Source organism: Colias philodice, chromosome 27 (assembly GCF_061535455.1).
Source record: "Colias philodice isolate Cphi_HAF_F1 chromosome 27, ilColPhil1 Martin Lab GWU primary, whole genome shotgun sequence".
In the NCBI taxonomy this organism is placed as follows: domain Eukaryota; kingdom Metazoa; phylum Arthropoda; class Insecta; order Lepidoptera; family Pieridae; genus Colias; species Colias philodice.
In genome coordinates this window covers 7,078,945-7,100,145 of record NC_143112.1, presented here as the reverse complement: position 1 = coordinate 7,100,145, position 21,201 = coordinate 7,078,945, and the positions used below count along the sequence as shown (strand labels likewise).

Genomic DNA, 21,201 nt, shown 5'->3' with positions numbered 1-21,201 from the left:
TTTATAAATGGCTTTGACGATCGTTCTTTAAAAGTAAGTAAGAATATTATATTTAGCCCCGATCTTGTTGCTGGATTTTTAAAACTTTACTTGAATACAATCAGGCCCCGGAATCACAGACACAATAGAAAATCTATTGTGTCGCGGCCGGATCTGGCCGTTCGGGGCTCAATGGGTTAATAGTTACTGCCCACGTGATAACAATTTTTTTATAGAGTGGGCAGTAGCAGTAGCTCCAATCACTGAAATGGTGTGTGGGTTGTGCACAAAATAAATAAATATGTATTATTTATAGACCATTTATCATTCATAAATAAACATCTAAGTAGGTACGGGCCACGGGGTACCTGATGCATTTTAATGGATACGAGTTTACGCGGGAACACTAAATCTATTTCTACTTTAAAAGTTATATTTAACAATTCTGACACGCATATTATAGTACTATATAATTATATAATATGAATGTTCATATTATGTAAGCGAGTCGATTTAACTTCGAAATAAAAATAATAAAACATTGTAGCGATTAAAAGCCTTCACATAATATTATCACGTTATATTGTTCCCGTATGCTGAGAGCGAAGCGACGCCGAGCGAGAGGCGAGCGTACTCTAGCGTTAAGGTGATACGGCAGCAGCGGCCGGCAGATTGGTTCGTAATGAATCAGGATGAGACAAATGGGTAAATAAAAAAGCTGTGATCTATATGATACTGATATTTACGTATAAGAAAACATATAACGTTTATAAGAGGCTATAGAGCTAACTAGCTTTCCGCCCGCGGTTTCACTCTCGTGAGTCGTAGTCCTCTCCTATGTCCTTTATTAGGTTTCAAACAATCACCATCATCGTTTCAAACTTTAGATATAGAGACACAGACAGACTGACACACATATCTACTATAGACTTATTAAAATTAAATAACTAGCAACGGAGACTATAAAATTTAGTTTCTACAATATGGAGGGATTTTTATATCAGGCTACGTTGACAATAATATATTATAGAACGGGCGAATATTATACTTAATTACCTAGTTAGTACATAACATTATGATGATCTTTCATCTATCACCGTTGGCAAACCTTGTTTTAGATCAACGAACATTACGAAGCCTTGTATTTAGGCATTCGACTAAGTAATACTACTTTGAAGTTTGAACTAATTACTGATCACTAAACAAGATCAAGTTCTTGTGACTAGTTCAATCAATCTATTTTTGACACTATATTACTATTTATTCATAAGATGTGATTTGATTTTCTCACGTATGTTTTAGTCTGCTAACGTGTTGATATTAATATTTCATTTAAATTTTCAGAATGAAAATGTACATTAATGCGCAAAAGTAAGTGTTCAGGTTTATTTTCATAGCTGTTATATGGACGTCTGATGTTATCAAAATGTTATTTTACCAACTTTGCTTTCAGATTGCCCGTGGTAATAATATGACATTAGCTAGGTAACCTAAATGTTTGTGAACCTAAATGAGTACCTTGGAACTAATGAATAATTAAACAACATTAATAGTAAACGTCTGTTTTTTTAATAATTAACTTATGAAAACATGGAAATGTAAACGAAAATATCAAAATTAGTTTATATTCTAGATTCTAGAATAAATAATAACGCGGTATAATTTTTTTCAATATTTTATTATTATCTAGATAATATATAAGTACATAATAAGTTAAGTACATAATGCTTTTTTTATTATATGAGTTATTATTTGTATGCATGTTGATTTAGTCCATTTACTTAAGTCATTTACGTAAGTTCTTAGGATAATGCCTATATATATTATATTCAATGTCGCAATATCTCATAAACTATTCAGTTCATATTTCGTGAAGCACCGGCCACCGAGCAGGGGTATCTACTCGCAGCCGAGCACGCTCTTCCGGCAGCAGTTGCAGCACTTGGGCAGCAGCAGGCGCGGCCGGCGCGTGACGTCATAGGGGCGGCGCACCTTGGCGGCGTGCGCGGCCAGGTACACGCGCCCCTTGCTGTCGTACTTCGGGCCTTCCGGGACGATCACGTGCCGGTGGCACAGCCGACCCTGCCGATACAAGCTTGTTTAAATGCACGACCATACATGTGTAATACAATCCATTCGTATTTATGTAAAGACTAGTTTTAGACTGATTTTAAACTGAAATCGTATTTTATTAAAATAAGAATATTATTATCTATTTAGAAGTAAGAATTTTTAACAGATTTTAAAAGCTATATATTGATTATTATTGCTTTTACCTCTATTCTCTTGAAATGTATCCTCCCGCCAATCGCTGGCATCATGTCGAGCTGATCGGCGTTATGAGGCTCCGAAGCTTGCTCGTTGCCAATCAAGTCCTGTCCTCTGCTCAGCACTCCATTCGCTCCAATAACCTTCTTCCTTATTTCAATGTTTTTCGCAGCCTTCTGTCTATGAACACTATGAACCGATTTTCCCATAGCTTTCTGTCTAAGGTCCGGTTTCTGAGTCACTTTTGTAGTTTGAGTCTTGGCTGCTATCTTACTGCTCAGAAACTCTTTCAACAGCACTTTATTCTTTTCGTAGAACTTTTTGATCCTCTCAATTTTGTTTGCTTTCGATTTGGAAAACTTAACTCGCATGGCATATGAATGCGTGGTCAGAGATGGTGGATTTTTCGTAGTCGTTTTTACTACCTGTTCCAGTTTTTCGTTATTGATTATCGGTTTGAACATCTGATTATTATTTTTGGTGTTATTTACTGAATTGGGTTTATCAAAATCGAGCACGTTATTATTATTAATAATGATAGATTCTATTTTATTTTTCCGACGCATACTAAACAATATACTCGAGCTCGGCACAAACGGCCCGTGCGTGACATTGGAAGTCGTCGACGCGTCGGCATAATCGTCGTTATTAGTCCTGAGATTCAGTTTTATAACTTCCAACAAATCTGCATTTTTGTCTGAAATGAGCGGTCGGTAAAGTATAACAAAAGATAACTGAAAAACTCAAAGACTCGAGCTCGTAATTTGTAAAGTCCCAGCAGATATTTGCACTTAAATCAAAAACTTACAGAGAATACAGTAAAAGGAATTTTATGTTGAAAGAAACAGACCTGCGCGCGGGCCCGCGGGACTCGCCGCTGTTTCGCGGATCGAGGATTTAGATAAGAAAAATACAACGAATATAAAAATCATGTTCAACCTTTCATTTTCAGCTCCAATTTAATAAAAGCGACGCCTAAAATCAATTTTGAATTTGATATTTACGATTTTATATTTTAAAGCTTTATGTATGTCTATAAAACGTCAAATTGAGTCTAGTTTCGCAATATCCGCTACCAACTGTTCCAGCGCACAATTTATTTATGGCTGAATTTATCAGCTCGCTCCATTCACGGCGGCCATTTATTTAATACTTTTGATGTTTGTTGCAAAGCACGACCTATTTACGAATTAGTACACTCGAGCCAATTATTACGATTTAAAATTAAAATAATATTCATGTTACACATACGAAGATATTATTCATCTCGCGTCGATCTGGTTTCATACAGGAAAACATCTGTAACAACATGGTAAGTATATCTTTTGGTAACGATCTTTTGATAATTGGATAGGTAACAGTTTCTTTATTTTTGATGTTAAAACTATGAATCGATTTGATGTCGACAAATATACTTGTAGTGATTATTGATGTTTCAGTCATAATTTTATATTTCAAATATGTATCTTAATGTGTTCTTTAAGCAAATACCTATGCGTTTCAGGGAAATATTATGCGATTACTGGATAAAAAACCGAAGTTGACATTTATTATCGTAATGATTTAATGTACACACAAATCATAAATCCAAGAAAAAATTCCATTTGAAATATTCAATGATGTAATCCGAATGACTGCGGTCCCGCGGGAGAGCTGAGCGACTGTTTGTTTCGGAGGACCTTTGAACTTGGGCTGTGTTGCTACGTTACTTCAGTTTTATCTCATTCTTATGTCTTTATTCATTATCATCTGCTATTTTATTTGGAAGTTGTTTTATTTCTTATGTTGGGATATGTTTAACAATTCCCGATGGTCGTTCTCTATGACATTAATAGTTTACTTAAAAAAATAACCGATGTGTTGTCATTTGTTTGAGTCAGCTAATCGAAATTTTAACAATTCCTTATTGATAGGGTGATAACCAGTATTTTATAATTTTACTAATTAGCATCTTAGTGTACTAGTTTCAGATTATTCGTATCGGCAAACCTTTAAATGCATGTAAACTACAACCTCTTCATACAAATATAAATACAGCGAAGCAAATAAGACTTGCAATGCCCATTTGATATTCAACTCTATGCTGGTGTAACATCACTAACCATTAACTTGAAATAAACACAGTTGAGGTAAAATCGTGTTATTCATTATATTGAGTGTGTGTACAAAGCCCGAAGTGGCCGGTACGGGCGGCGCGGGCGAGCAGAGTGGCGCGAGTCGCGAGCTCACTCGTTAGCGCGGGCATTCGCGCGGAACCACGTGTGCCCGTTGTATGTGGGATACTGAGATTGTGCTGTTTCTTATAAAATACTTAACTTCTTCATAAACCTTCAAAAATTATTTGAGCGGCAAATCCAATTTTACCTATGATTCATTATTATAATTGGTAAATGATTGCTCTGTTGCTTCGTAGCAATTTGAAAATCTTAATATTATAATGGATAAAAACTATAACAGGAGTTGATTACAATTTTAAATTATGCATCTTAAACTAAACTGAACTTTTTTTAAATTTAATTGGTAGATCCAAAATAAAATTGCAACTTCAATCGGTCCATAAATACAAATAATTTGGAAAATCCAAAAGTGCACGCCTCATAATTTTTTTTTAATAATTATTTATTAATTATTATTTTTGTTTATTTAATAACAATTAAACCACATCGAATCAGACCCTGAAAAATGAAAGGGTTCTATTCCTGAGCATACTCAAGCGTAAGAGAAAAAAAAAAGACTCGATTAGTAAAGTATTTCGGTCGCTATCGTGTTAACAAGAAAATCCTCCGCACATACAGACACACGGACGTCCAAGACAGAACTTTTTTAAACTGTTTTTTAACTAGTTTAAATAACAAAAATGACATCAAAAATATCCTGAATGTTAAAAATAGTGTTTTTTCTTAATATGTGTGTGTATGTATTATCTTACAAGTGCAATGTATGATACATAAAGACATTTTAAGTTTAAAAAATCAGATGTTTTGCGCGAAGTGACAGTAGTACCCACCTCAACGCTTCGCTTATGAGGCGTGCAAAACTGTAACCGATTTCATAAAAAAACTTTTCAAATATCGTAAGACAGTGGAAACAAGCTCGAGCGGCTAGACGTGTGAATAATTTGTAAAAAATACTTAAGAGCGTTCTTTGACGCGACCGCGGCGGCGAGTTAGGAATAAGGTCGCGGGCACACAGCTGGCCGCTTGTTCAATATTTACTTATATTAATGTGAAGACGGTCAAACATGCTACAATAGTGTGTAAATTGTTTAAGCGAATTATTGGACTGTAACATGTAAATGAGATCATACGAAAGCGATTGTAAAGTACCTCTAAATATAATTTGTAAATAATTTCTTGGAGTCTGAATTATTGTTAATATGTTAACATCTCTTTGGATATTCGACAATATTCATACAATACAAAAGTTGTTTTCGCTCTGCTTATTCAGATAGATACGCCAGATTCAGATTGGCGATTCACTTCACGAGTGTAGCGGAATGCCAGGAAACAGAGAGATATGGCGGAACATCGTGTAGCGGGTAACATCTACCCCCCCAAACCTCATGTTGACCACGTTCGCTCTGACTAGAGTGATATGACGAAGAAGAAGAAGTCCCAAAATGGATGGAATGGCAGTACTTTTTTAGTTATATTTTTCATCCCTGACTTATTGAGAAAAAAACTCATATTGGTGTTAATTAACGGACATAGTTAACTCGTATTTAACGATGCATTTGTCCAATTTTTGCCTAGAAAATGGAAATTAAGACTGTTTTAAATATTATAAGTATGCAAAATAATTAATAAGTACTATTTTTTATAAATACATCCCCGGCGATTTGAGTTTTACGATATAAATATAGAAAGCTTTTGATAGAAGCAGTAAATGGTCTGTTGTAATTATTTTGATTTAGAATACATGTTATTCAGCAAACGGTGTCGACAACCGTCTTTTAATTTAATAATAAATTTTGATAATCGTGTTTTAACTCCTCTTTTTTAAATCTTAAATTTCAAATACAGTATAGTACATACTATAGTATGTACAACCGCTTACAGCAAATCGCAATTCACCCATGTAGCACAAGCTTCACGCCGCTCCGCCGGCCCCAGCGTTACTCGCAACTCGCAACTTATTAACAGTGCGTGTAAACGTTCAACTTATTCACATCTTAAACCCTTATTTATAGAAACATTTTTCTTGCGTTTGTGTGTGAAGTAATGTTTCTAGTTTCTGACGTTTGTACCACAGTTTTGTACACCATTTACGGAGGTTTTTAGATCAAGCATCTTATGTATTCCTCCTCACGGTTGAACCTCACGGTTTCAATTATACATAAGATGCTACAGTGGAGTAGCAAGTTCCATATACATAATATAATTGCAATGTACTTATAATGAATTATGATTTTAATGTGCTTGTGGGTTAACTTTCACCTCAATATTTAAGTAATTTTCACACGTAAGGCAACATGATAAATGCGGTTTAGCCAAGTCTGTCTGTTTGACTAACTGCCGGTTTCTGAAATGAACATAAGAACATCACAAACCATACTTTAAGTTCCCTTAAATCTTTTCTTGTATGTGACACAAGCTTTCTAAAACCTTAATCTAATCAATTCCCAATCCAGAAACAGGTCTTAGTTTAACCAAAATATTGTTTTAGTCATCGTTATGTACAACAATATTTAAAAGACGCGGGAGCTAAATATAGCTCGTAAAAAATATTGTCCCCTAAATAGACACGCGAAATCTGCTGAGACAATGCGATTCTGTCACATTTCCGCAGCAGACAATAGTCTCGGGTGAGGTAGATAGATCTGAAAGGAATCACGTCTTAAGTTTCCTACATTGTTTTTCTGTTGTAATTTTGTATAAACTATATCAATATGTTATGTAGAAAATAATATGCTTATTATCATAATATTATGTTTTACAATTTCTTATATGGGAAATCACATTGTAATCACAGGTATATGATATTGACTTCATTAAACAAGCTAGTTTAAGCAGTTCTTAGCATTCATTTTTTATAATGCTTTAATCTTTTGAAAAAAAATTGAAAACACAATCTCTATTATTGAAAATAATATTTCGATATAAATAAATTCTCATAAAAAGTAAGAACATTCTAATCATAAAGAAAGTCGTAGTAATTATTTCTTAATTAATTAGATAACTTGTGTTTCTAATTTTGTAAAAAAGTACACGAAAAATTACATACGTAGTCAAATGTACTATGCAGACTTCAACCGCGTAGCATTGCGTAGACGCTCGTAGCCGCGTAGCACTTGAAATCTTCTTATATATAAAAATGAATCGCAAAATGTGTTGGTAAGCGCATAACTCGAGAACGGCTGAACCGATTTCGATAATTCTTTTTTTATTATATTCCTTGAAGTACGAGGATGGTTTTTATGTAGAGAAAACGTAAATATGTACCACGGGCGAAGCCGGGGCGGACCGCTAGTAATAATATAAAACACTTGAATAGACTTCGCGACAGGGACACCTACGCGTCCCCTCAACTATTCGTATAATATTATTCCGACACAATACTGAATCTAGTTCAAATTTTAATATTCATAACGGGCGAGACGTAACGATGTTTTTAATCAAATCAAATCAACTCCGAGTGAAAAAACATACGAGTGTATTATGGAAATTGCGAACTCAAGGAATTACGCGAAATATATACCTATTTTGTTTCAGGTTTTATCAGACGCGTGATGAAAATAATGAGAATTGAAAGTCTCCTTTCTATGACTCAAATCATATCAAATGCTTTTGATGGGAACTTTTGTGACTTATGAATACTCAATTGTTTCGAGTATACAATCTACAGCGACGTGGAATATTGGTATATATCTATATACGTAATAAGCTTGAAACTTTATATTATTACACTAACGGAAATGGAAATTACAAAACATTTTTTGTAAAATTACATTATAAATGAAACAGCCCTAATACCGATTTAATTAATTCTTTTGTTATGTCTAAGTCACAAGAAATCACACTCATTTCTTCGTCCTCAAGTTTTGGTTCGTCAATTGTTAGGTAGGTAGCTCTGGTATAAGAGCGACAATCAATGTAAGTGAATATGAACCGTAGTGACGAGCCATCGCCACTCACCATTGTGCAATTGACGCTGTCTCTTCGAATTTCATAAGATTTCAATTTCGTGTGAGAAGAATGAGAACTGATGGAATTACAGATGCGCCGCTAAGCGCGATCCCCTTTACATCACACGATGGGTCGGTGGTTAGCAGAGATATACAATTAAAACATAAAACTTATTGCCAAGGGTCACATTTACATTAAATTTTAATGTATTTAACTATTTAGTCGGTTTCTTTGAGCGAAAAAGTATAACTTAGCCAAAATCATACACACATTGAATAGAACTTGCAATTTATGTAAACAGTAAAATGAAAAGCGTATCGCATTCAAATAAAACATATTTTAAGCCACTAATTGCAAAATATGATTAAAATTTTAAAGTAGAACGCAAACAAATCACCTTATTGAAACTACCATTTTAGAATTAGGATATCGTATCGCCTCCGTATCGTCGCGGCCGAACGCCGAGTCGTTGGAGCGATCTCGGTGACGTCACAACAATCTCGCGAGTACTCCGTCAAAGCCTAAGACTTCACACCGGAATAATAGATGATCATTATAATACAATTACATAGCTTACGCTTGCCGCGCTGATGGCCGGGACAAGCGTTGTAAGTTTCGTGTTTCTCCTTGTTATGTATAAATCGTGTCATTAAAAATCTAAATAAATCAAATAAAATATTTCATTATTTAGTACTGTATCTATCTATCTAATAATCTATGTTTGTAAAAATATACATATTGTACAGTTTTCTAACTAACTTAAAATAACTTATTTCATTGCTTAACTTTTTGTTACTGACTTTAACAAATAATAAATTACAAACTAACCAATATATTTGGTTATTGAAACAGGAATACCTAAATAAGATTCTATGCTAAATATATATTTGTAAGTCACAAATGTAAATAGAGTTCCAAAAATTCAGCGGAGCGGAGTTTTAGAGATTACGGAAGGAAAGGCGTAGAAAATACTTCTAAAATATTTGTGTAATTTTATTAACAATATTATGTAAAGAAATCAAGTGAAATATTCGAATAATTCAGAGGCGATAAATTTAGATCGGTTCTAAGAATTTAAACGGACATTTGGAATATTTCTAAACTCCACTTCGGGAAGCGTTCAAAAATTCATCCGTTTGTGAACGAAATAAATTGTAAGTGGATTGAAAGTCGAACTTACGATCTATCAATAATTCTGCTACACGAGTCTTTTTAGATTAGCTAGGCTTCGGGCGGGATATAGGTTTCGACTTGAATACCTATTAGCCAACGAAAAGTATGTATTTACGATTGAGTCAATAAGCGGCTGTTGCCGATCACCGTACTACTGTATGTATCTATCGTTAATACTAGACATTACGGATTTTGATGCATTTTTTAAGGATAGAGTGATTTGAGAGGAAGGTTTTAATACATATTTTATAAAGTTTTAGAGCGGACGAACGACGCGGGCGGAAAGTTAGTATTTCATATTATAACAGCTTTATCACTTGACTTTGCTTCTTTGACATACTAATAAAAGAAACTGATATTTATTCCTTAGTATATCATTATAGTAATTAATATGAAATTTTACTTAATATGAATTTGGTAATTTTTAATTTTAATTAAATATCTTGTGAAGATTTGTGACAGATAGAGCATACTAAATGTAAAGTTTCGTATAATTGAAGATTTTTAAATTACTTAATTGAATAAGTCCCTCATTAAACATTTTCATAATTCAATCGATAATAATATCTAATATCTAATATTCTAATATATTCTAATATATATATTATAAAGGCGAAAGTTTGTAAGGATGTATGGATGTATGGATGTATGGATGTTTGTTACTCTTTCACGTAAAAACTACTGAACCGATTACAATGAAATTTAGCACACATATAGAGGGTAACTTGGATTAACACATAGGATAGTTTTTATCCCGGAAATCCCTCGGGAACGGGAACTATGCGGGTTTTCCTTTGCAAACGCGGGCGAAGCCGCGGGCGGAAATCTAGTTATAATAATAGTTGAACACAATTATTTTGCCCTTTATATTTATAGAGATTATTGAATAGAATCATGGTCATCTACATCTTTTCAAAAAGAAAATTTGTTTAAAATGCCACGAAGCCGAAGCTATTATTTTTTCGTCAAGAATTACTAGAAGTAGTAGAGTAGAGTTTTGAAATTGGAGAAGAAAAGTCGCATGCATCGACTAGTTAAAAGAGCAAATATCAAAAATGATATCATAAATGATAAAATAAATATTTAATTAGAAGTCTATTGCCAATTTAGCTTTAAAGTGGCCGTAAGAAGATTAATAAAAGTTTTCATTTGGATGTAACGAGTCTGCGAAGGACACAGGGAATTTATAAGGGCTCCCTTTATGCGATATCGGCAGATTGGGAACTAACTTGTGTGAGACTCTCGACCTACTTTGTTACTACTTCTTATTTCGACTTTTGTGCTATGAATGAATTTATGCGGTATACCTACTTACTGTTACAATTTATCAATGAGAGTTATGTTCAGTAGACATTTTATTATACTTTTATTGATTAAATTGAAATTATATTCATTGAACAAACCGAATAATCATTTTTTTTATTTTTATTAATATTTTCATGTTTGTAAAAATAATGAAGAAAGGTGGGTAATGAAAAAAGGGTGCATTTCTAATACTTTCAATCAGTGAAACTAAATTCAAAGAATGAAACCAATTTACCCATTAATGCGTTTGGTTTCTATTTGATACTATTCCACTTACGGTTAGGTGCAATTTTTACACTAAAATAGGACACAACTGTTTCAGACTAGGATCACTAGATTATCTCTCAAAGGTGAGCACATTAGCGGAGCCCTGCTCTTAAATAAAAGGTTTAATCCAAAACCCAGTTACTATAACTCGCACTAAATGTCCGCCATTTGTAAAGCTATTTTCACCCCCCGTCCCCGGGGGGAGCGGGGAGGGGGAAAGAGGGGGGGGGGGCAGTGGATCGTCGTTTGAATGAAATATCGCGACAATTTTTAGACAAGCGCCTCTCGTTTATATTGCTGCATATCTCTGACCTACTTTGTGACTTATAATTTTCATGTAGTTCACTTGTTGATTGGAATAGGGTTGCGCTTGTAATAGGTTTGTTTATTTTACATCTTTTTTGTTAGACTTAGCAGACTTTAGTGGTATTATAGGTTTTTTACGTCAATCAAACGTGCTTGTTGACCGTACCTTTGTGACTTAAAAATGGTCTTTTGCTTGTTTGCATGCCTTAAAAATGTATCATACGCTTCGAAAGAAGTTTTCCCCTCAGTAAAACGAATACTGAAGTTAGGTTCCTTATCTTAAGGCCGGGCACTAGATCTTGCTCTGGATTCACAAAGAAATATTATTCTGATAATGATCATGTTTCAAGTGCATCGTGTAAGCATAGAATACTGTGAAAAAATCAACATTAGGTATCATAATGGTCGATTTTATATGGTTTAGAATGATTTTGTCCAGTCTCACAAATAATTTAATACGATGTAATAACAAACAAACGGGCAAATTTTTATTTTGGCGCTTTACAATTTAAAACAAATTTACGTTCATTTAATTTAAAATTAATTAAGTTCATTGCTGAAACTTTTTAACAAATATCAACTATTGAAAAAGTTGTACTTGATTATTTCACAAATTACAAAAGTTTCCACTGATCATAATACAAGTTTCAGTCTAATTATTATGTTAAATAAGAAACGAAAATATCTGATATTGAAGTTATTTTCTTTACAAAAAGTTATTATAATATTTTCAGACAAAAACTCGTCACCTGTATTCATTTGTAAGTATAAACATATAAAAACTGAAGCCAGACATTTTATTTCGCTACGCTATTGTAGTTAAAATAATTATTATAAAGGTAGAGAGGCAACAATAAATTATGGATTCTGATTTTATAAATCGCTATTTTATCTATATTTTTCACAACTACATGCCCTTTTCATTTTTAAAGTCAAACTTGGTCGTGTCATGGCAATAACGTTACGTCATGGATTAAGGTGATAATTTTGGTATCTTTGAATCTCGCCAAAGAAGTTTCACTTCTGACACGTGTGCTCTGCACACACGCTCTTTATATGATCGTTTATGGCAATCCATACTAATATTATAAATGCGAAAGTAACTCTGTCTGTCTGTCTGTTACTCAATCACGCCTAAACTACTGAACCAATTTGCATAAAATTTGGTATGGAGATATTTTGATACCCGAGAAAGGACATAGGCTACCTTTTATTGCGAAATATGTACCACGGGCGAAGCCGGGGCGGACCTCTAGTAAACAATAATTATTAGTTTTCAGTGATCACTTAGCGATAAATATAAATCCAATCAGACATATCATACGATATGATTTGAAACAAAAGAACTAATGAAGATACTATGCTATTGTGCTAAAATGTTTGCTCGTACAAGAGCTTATCCAGTAGGAGTTATCCAGTAGGATGTAGCGGTTTCATCTTTTTGCACAAAGCCTGTAATGAGGAGCTCCTTCCATTGGGTATTGATTACTGCAATGAGCTCTGCGAGAGCTCACGAACATTGTAGCGTGTAACAAATCATTGATTGGAAGCTTTTCAATTGATTAGACAACAGCAAACAACAATCAATACTCTATAATGCATATTAAAATGTAACGCTAATTTGTTGCTAGGCGCAAATCTCGAGAACGGCTGAACAGATTTCGTTAATAATTCTTCTTTTATAATATTCCCTGAGGTACTAGGATGTTTCTGACGGGGAAAAAATTAAAAAAAAAATCGACTGTCAGGAGATACGAAGTTCGCCAGGTGCACTAGTTAGTAATAATATAATGAAGTTTTTAAAATGCGATTGTAACTGATTTATATAATCAATCATACAATAAACTTGCTCGTAAAATATTTTTGGAAATCGGTCGAGTAGTTTTCAATTTATTCGTTACAGACATTCAGATATTATAATAATAAAATTCTTCCCCGCTTTAAAATAAAGCAAGTAGTATACAGTATTAGCTATAGGAAGGGTTTTGATTAATTTCTGGAATTACATAATATGTAGGTATATACTATATAGTATGGACGTAGTTTCGACAGAAAATGTCGCATACAATTTTAAAACTGTATCATTTAAACTGAACCTTGATTTATAAGATTATTTGGAAAAGCAACTTTGTTGTGTTTCTTGTATTTTCCCGAAATGAAGATAAAGGACTAATTTCAAAGAAATCTGATAAATAAAGCAAGGGTTGGTATTCCAACGGTATCCGATAGCTTTTTGGTAAACAAAATGTTTGCAATATTTTATTGGCATTGTAAAACTATTATCTTTTTTAATTTTCAAAGTGAAAAAAATATCCAAACATAAGATTTGCACACTTATTTATTCCACTAGACTTTTCTTTTACATCAGTTATCTAATACCCAAAACATAAAATAATAATCTGCTGGTATATGGTATAGACACATTGTAATACTGTGATATAGATTCTATAGAAAGAAAAAAATAACAGAATAAGTACCTAACATGTCTAATTATGTATGCTGATCGCCCAATTTTGTTAATTTTTCAAGATTACAAAATTCCATGCAAATATTAGGAACGATTAAACACTGTCGATTCACCAATAAATGAAAAATAAATGAATTATTCTGTTTGTATATCATTTCAAGTTATAACCAATGCATGTTTAAACATAAAAATATGTTCACCTGAACATAGCTGTTGAATATAAAACTTTTATTGTTCTCGTTTCGATAATATGAAAATTCTCGGCGCTGACATTATGGTGTTCGTAAACTGTTACTGTTGGAATTCAAATATATTTTAATAATAATATAGTTCTTTGAGAGTTCTGTGATAAAGTAAGTCAAATTTTTATAGTAGAGCGAGCAATGGACCCTGATAACATCATATTATTCTGTAAAGGAAAGACTAAAACAATAATTTAATTCTAACAACATTTTAATATAATCAAAACCACTAGAGATTACGAATACCAATATTGACATAAAAATAATGTAGCTAGAAAATATAACGATATTTATGTCGGCCAGCGATCGAGAGCACATTTCTTGAGTAAATTAGACGAGGTGTACCCCAAGGGACGTAATTAAGAGGTTGTTTTTCACAGATTCCCCCGACGCCTCATGATTGCGAGAGCTCTGGGAAACACTGCCTGTGACGTCATTATGACGTAACATGTTGCCATGTTGCTGGTTCTTGTGCTTGTTAGTGTTGTTACTGCGAATGGAGGTAATGAAGGTATGTTAAGTATTATGAAGGTATTTTATGTAGACAATTTGATGAAAAATTATATTGTTGTCGATTTATAGCTAAATACTAAATAGCCACGTTAAGATGATTGTAATTTTTTAAGAGAAAAGCGTCATGAAGTATAATTTTCTTAAGTCCATAAAGATATATAAAATATGGAATGTATACGTATGGAATATACGTATGAGTTCTAGTTCTTTCTTAATATATTTCTAATTTAAATGCAATTCCATACAATTCCAGACTATATGAATCAAGATAAAAATTCTGATGAACTTGTGAGGAGTTTAAGAAAAAAATTGACGGAAAACAACTACGATTATATGTCAAACGAAAGTGAAGATGATATTCAAATGAGAGCAAAGTCAGATGAAAGAAATAGTTCCATATATGTAACAAATGAAAGAAATACTAAAACTGATAGTAATAAAGTAAAAAACGAAATTGTTAAAGATGTTAAAAGAGAAAATTTGTATTTAGCCAATGATATAGAAGTTCGGTCTACGCAAAGTAAAATGTCATTTATGAATGCTAATAAAAATGAAATAAATGTATCAAAAAATGATCTGCTTTATTACATAGATGATCATCATTTTGTATCAAAATCTGGATCTACTACTAAGAAATATAAGATTCTGAAGGTAAACATTCTTGATCCTTTCGATTATTAACTATAATAAAACATGTATTATAAATTGAGTTCTATTAGCCAAATATTAAGATTCTTAGTAATATAAACATTCTTTATACTCTATTAAAAATACTTTCTAAAACACTTCAATCTTAAAGTTGAGGCACAAAACTCGACGAAGTGGAATCGACCAGCTTATACAAGAAGAAGGCAATGATGGTATAGCGATAGTGAACCTCGGTGGAGGACCCATCCCGGAGTTCCGACTGCCTCGCTCCCGGAGACAGTACATGCCGGATCATGGTGAAGAAGATGATGACGAAATACTACCACCAGATGGCGATACTGTTGTAAATAATCCATATGTAGTTGATGATGATATTAAATAATTTGATGTGTTTCTTTTATTTATTTATTATATTAAGGACAATGACATGGACACTGGACAGGTAGCATGGATGGAAGCCTTTTGAAATTACAAAATCATAGACTTTTCGTGTAAGTTGAAAAAGTTGCGTTGGAAACGCTCCTGTGAAATAAGGATACAACGAATAAAAACAAATTTTTCAAATCGTTTTTATTCGTAAGGCAAGATGAGCTATTATTTAAGTTAGACACCTTGCTTGCATTATTTTCACGGTTTTATCATGAGTGTGTAAAAAAATAATAAATTCTGAGTAACGAGTAAGAAAGAGCGTCAAAATGAATGCATGATATATTAATTTTTTTTCTAATAATGATGTGTAAGCAGTGTTAGGAACAGTAACAGCAGTGCACTAATAATGCCCGCTATAAACATTGGTCGGCTACAACGCGTGACCGCTCCGTCGCCGTCACTAGTAATAGCGTTTTAATGGCTGCCTGTGGTACAAGCGAAGGGAGATTTATTAACACGCTTTTATTAGGTTCGTCTGTATATTTTCATTTGTATATATGTATAATACTATGTATAATAATATGTATAATACTTCGCCGAATATTAACGTCATCGATACCCCAGTGCTTGAAGACGAAAGTCTTCAACCAGTGCGTCCTACCAGTGCTGACCTACGGAGCCGAGACGTGGACACTCACAGTTCGACTGGTCCACCAACTCAAAGTCACTCAGCGTGCTATGGAAAGAGCTATGCTCGGTATTTCTCTAAGGGATAAAATCCGGAACGAAGTCATTCGACAGAGAACTAAGGTTATCGACATAGCTCACCGGATTAGTAAGCTGAAGTGGCAGTGGGCTGGTCATATTTGCCGCAGGACGGATAACCGCTGGGGCACCCGTGTTGTAGAGTGGAGACCGCGTCTCGGCAAACGTAGTGTAGGACGCCCAATGACACGATGGAGCGATGACTTGCGTAAGATAGCAGGGAAAAACTGGCGGCAAGAAACTAACGATAGGGCTAAGTGGCGTGCCATGGGTGAGACCTACGTCCAACAGTGGACGAACACAGGTTGAAAGAGAGAGATATGTATAAGCATTTGTATGCATCAAAATAGCTGTAATTACATACATTCTTGCAAATAAATTTTGACACGATTTTGAGTTTACAATTTACATGGAAACTTTATATTTTGGAAAGATTTAATTCAAACGTATAGTATATTAATAATTAATATATGTGATTCATACTTTGTACAATTATCAAGGTTCGGTGACAATACAATAATTGCATTTTAGGAGTGTTTTTTATTAAGTTCTATTTTTGCAAAAGTGTCGTGTGTTATTTTTTCATCTGATTCCCATGGGAATAATCCGCATTGTTTTCGCGGGAAAAGCTGCGGGCGAAAATTTAGAATTAAACATGTACATAGAAATACATATTGCATATCGCATAGTTCGTGTGTTTGTACCACGCCCGCGCCGCGTAATTCCATGAACAATATTTTTGCGCAATTTGCATGGTTTCGAAGCAAATCACACGGTTTCCTTGTATTCTCGATATCTTGCGCTTTATAATCTGAAAAACAATTTTAATTTGAAATCGATCAACGTGCAAATTAGTAAAAGCAGATTTAAAATTCAATTTCAATTATTGTGATGCGAAATAAATTGCAGCGTGTGTTATACGATCGGACATTTTATTTTGTAACAAAAGTACGCTTTAGGAATAAGGAAAATATGAAAAATAATAAATACTGTTGTAGGTACTCGTAGCATGACCAAGTTGTAAAAATGTGCGCATGATTGTTACGTTGTTTATAACCCGTTTTAAAATTGTTTATTCAATATAATATGATAAAACCTTAGTCTTATGAAATTTTATCGTCACAATTAGTTTATTAAGATTTGTTTTAACTGCATAATATCTGGTCTTCATTAAAAAACAAAGAAGAGATATACGTAGGGAGATACCACCGTGTACGAAACAGATTATTTATCTATCTCGGTAGCGGATCCTAATGTACAGTACTATTAATATAAATTGAATCCAAAAGCAATACGGTTAGAATGGCGGATATATCGAAGCGGTGGTATGGTGTAAGCTCAACACAGGAACGCTTTTACAGCTGCAATGCCTCACTGTCAGTGCCCATAAGCTCGCGTATCGTATATACAATTATTGGCACTAATTATTTTATTGGATTACAATTTAGGCTACTCTTATTACATTTTTAATGTCATAGAGCGATGTTCTCTTGAATTCAAGTCGAATAAGATTTTCGCAGTTTTCATTTGGCTACTTCAGGTACACGTAGTTGAAAAATAACGCTTAAATTATAATAATTATTGTTTTTAAAGAGTTATTAGTAGATCATTTTCTGATGTTGTCTAAGAAAGTGATAAAAAATTACAAGTACCTTCATATTTCAACGATCACTTCAAAAAACCTCCATTTAAAGATCAGCTAAGGAACGAAAGTTTTTCATATTGATTCGGTGTCTCGAAACACTCACTGCGTTCATTCGGAAGCCAACATCTACATATTATGATTTTATGCTTGTACTACCTTTTGGCTGCAGTTTCGCCCGCGTTGTCAAAGGAAAACCCGCATAGTTCCCGTTCCCGTGGGGTTTTTGAGATAAAAACTATCCTATGTGTTAATCAAAATTACGCTCTAGGTGTGTGCCAAATTCGGTTAAGCATTAGTTTTTGCGTGAAGGAGTAACATACAAACTTTCGCATTTACACATAATTATAAGGATTGGTTAACATAATTTTATCTACACACTTCTGTTGGCGTTGTACTGTTACATATTTCTATAGTACGCTGAAATATATATAAGTTATATATATTTCAGGGTATTTATTTATCTACTTATATTATAAGAATACCGGTATAAGACCTGTATTTCTTTTTCCGTTTTTCTGCGAATGAACGCCAAATAAATAAATTCCAACTACACTACACATTGTTTATTGTAACAAAGTATCTATATGTTATTCTGGAAATATACATGTTACCTGTGATGTCACTTCGGCAGTGAGAATTGTCTGTGTTAAATGAGCTAAATAAGTTAAATTTGTTGGCTAAGCGACAATGTATCGCGCACGGCGTGCACTATGGGGAATCCCCTGCGGCCTGTTCTCTCTCTACATAAACGTTGCATTGATAATGTCTAGACTGTAGCATTTTTAGTGATATTATAATTGAATGTTGTAAAAACATGTATTGAAGAACATTACTTGCATAGAGTTTTCATAAGCAAGGTTCTCATAAAACTAACTACTTTTAGGTTCAATGTAGAGTTTATTTACGAAGAATTTATCATACAGGCAAATAATTCAAAAAAACTATTGCCAAACACAATATAATATAAACGTTTTAAAATTTTCACTTCCTACAAATTTATTGCGTTGTATGACAAAAAATAAATAAAACAAAAGCGCTAAATTTAGCCAAACAAATAAATAATCGGGAGCATTAATTCAATCGTGTTCAATGGTGTACGAATTGTGTACAAAAGTCAAATATTCTGTATCGCGTTCGAGCTATGTTCAACCGAATATTGGTAAATAAACGTCGGATTAGAAATTTCAATTACGAAATACCTATTCCCAGACATAATTCGTTGAATGCGCGCGAGTGAAAATGTTTTAATCATCTAAACTGTCAGTCCCGCTGCTAATTCCGATGGAATGTATCTGGTTAATGATTTGAGTGCACCTCCCGATACCCCACTCGGCGATAGCTAGGGCTGCCACACAAGCGTTTTAGAGACACACTTTAAACCAGTGTGAAATGCGAAATTATTCAATTGGTGAGGGAGTTTTTGCAACGTATTACGTAAATACGTTTATCAGATTACCAATGAACTCATTGTTGCATTTGCGTAGCAATGTGTTAATTGGGAAGTTGTTTCTGGAGAAAATAACTTACTTATTTGCTCGTAGAATAGAAAAATGTATGGATTTCGATGAATTTATAGCGATATTTGAAATCCTGTCGAATGTCTTCAGTATAAATCTTTTTAAGATTTGTATAAAACATACTAAAACGCTCTATATATCCTATATACTTGCTTCACAGGACTGAAATAGACCACGGTTTATTATTTTACTTGTTGTTCTACTTAAATGCCCAATTACTTATATATTATTTTGACTTTTTGATATCAATCATAAAGCATAACATGACCCTAGGTTTCTATGCTAAATATTCTAAACCTCTACAAATTTTCCGAACCACAATACAAAATGTATTTCCACTCATCACCTGTCAACCGAAAATAGACAAACGTCAAGTTACTACTTTTCCACGTCGGCAGCCCTACACAAAAATAGTATTCCATATTAATGAAAGTTGACAACCCTGGCGGCGGCGGGGGGGGCCTCGGAGACCCGGCGGCGGAATCAGTCATTGTTATAGCAGATGTTTTAGAGACAGTAATTTGCTAGATTGTCCTTTTTCTGAGATTTAAACTTTCGATTAAAGAAGTGTTTTTAATTAGCTGAGTGCTGCTTAGTGCTCCGTACTGGTGTCTGGTGGTCATGTTCACGCATTGAAGATATTGTTAGCTTCCAGGGATCCTTTGCGCAATCGGTGGAAACAGAACTTAAAAGGGATTTTATTCCTAGTTCATTTTTTAGTTTGACTATTTCTTAAGATAATTGGATTTGCTGAGTAAATATTTAAGGATGCATTTATGTTAATAAATTGATAATATTTCAATTTGATAAATTTTTTTATTAATTAACATTCCTAAACGTCCTCTACGACAATTCTGTTCTAACACATACACACACACACACACGCAGAAATATTAATCTCTACAATTTGTATCTATTTATTGATTTTTTTGATGAATAAAAATTTTGTACAAAAAAAAAACTCCATTTAATTCTCTACCTTTCACGTATAATACAAAATCAAATTTAAAAAGCACAAGAAAGTATACAAATCACAATCTATTCAGCGGAAACGGTTTAGAAATTTCCGTATAAACAGAATTGGGATTAGCATTGAGGATAATAACGTTTTAACTTGAAATCTCAGAGCTCTCCAGAGAGAGTGGGGCAAAACAGAAGGCTCATATTTTGTCATATATTTTCCCTTTTCAACATCACTACTTGGTATAAAATAAAGTCGCTTTCCGATGTCTATACCTAAATATGTATATATTTTTAAAAACGCAAAAAAATTTGATGTGGATTTTTAATAGATCGAGTTATTTAAGAGGAAGGTTTTATATTATGCATGTAACATGCATAGTAGAGAAACACTTTTATTGAAAACTAGCGGTCCGCCCCGGCTTCGCCCGTGGTACATATTTACGTTTTCTCCAAATAAGAATCATCCTCGTACTTCAAGGAATATAATAAAAAATAATTATCGAAATTGGTTCAGCCGTTCACACGTGATGCCGTGTCAACGCGGAACGGGTTTCATTTTTATATTGGTTAGGGAGCCAGGTGCAAATTTGGTTAACTATTTCCTCTCAAGAGATAATTCGTCAGACGCATGAGAGTATAGTATTATAAA

General features: G+C 33.6%; 2 protein-coding genes across 2 annotated transcripts; one reads left to right on the top strand and one right to left on the bottom strand.

Annotated features, from left to right (window-relative positions):
- Positions 1-1,878: 1,878 nt before the first annotated feature.
- Positions 1,879-3,179, bottom strand: LOC149476689 (uncharacterized). Its single transcript, XM_089711707.1, has 3 exons — positions 3,098-3,179; positions 2,256-2,944; positions 1,879-2,061 (listed from the first exon to the last, which is right to left on the bottom strand). Exons 1-3 carry the CDS (start codon positions 3,177-3,179, stop codon positions 1,879-1,881), a joined length of 954 nt encoding a protein of 317 aa, XP_089567833.1.
- Positions 3,180-14,588: 11,409 nt separating this feature from the next.
- Positions 14,589-16,736, top strand: LOC149476688 (uncharacterized). The gene is made up of 6 exons (XM_089711666.1): positions 14,589-14,643; positions 14,899-15,078; positions 15,148-15,296; positions 15,445-15,619; positions 16,242-16,419; positions 16,538-16,736. Exons 1-6 carry the CDS (start codon positions 14,589-14,591, stop codon positions 16,734-16,736), a joined length of 936 nt encoding a protein of 311 aa, XP_089567792.1.
- The last annotated feature ends 4,465 nt before the right edge of the window (positions 16,737-21,201 follow it).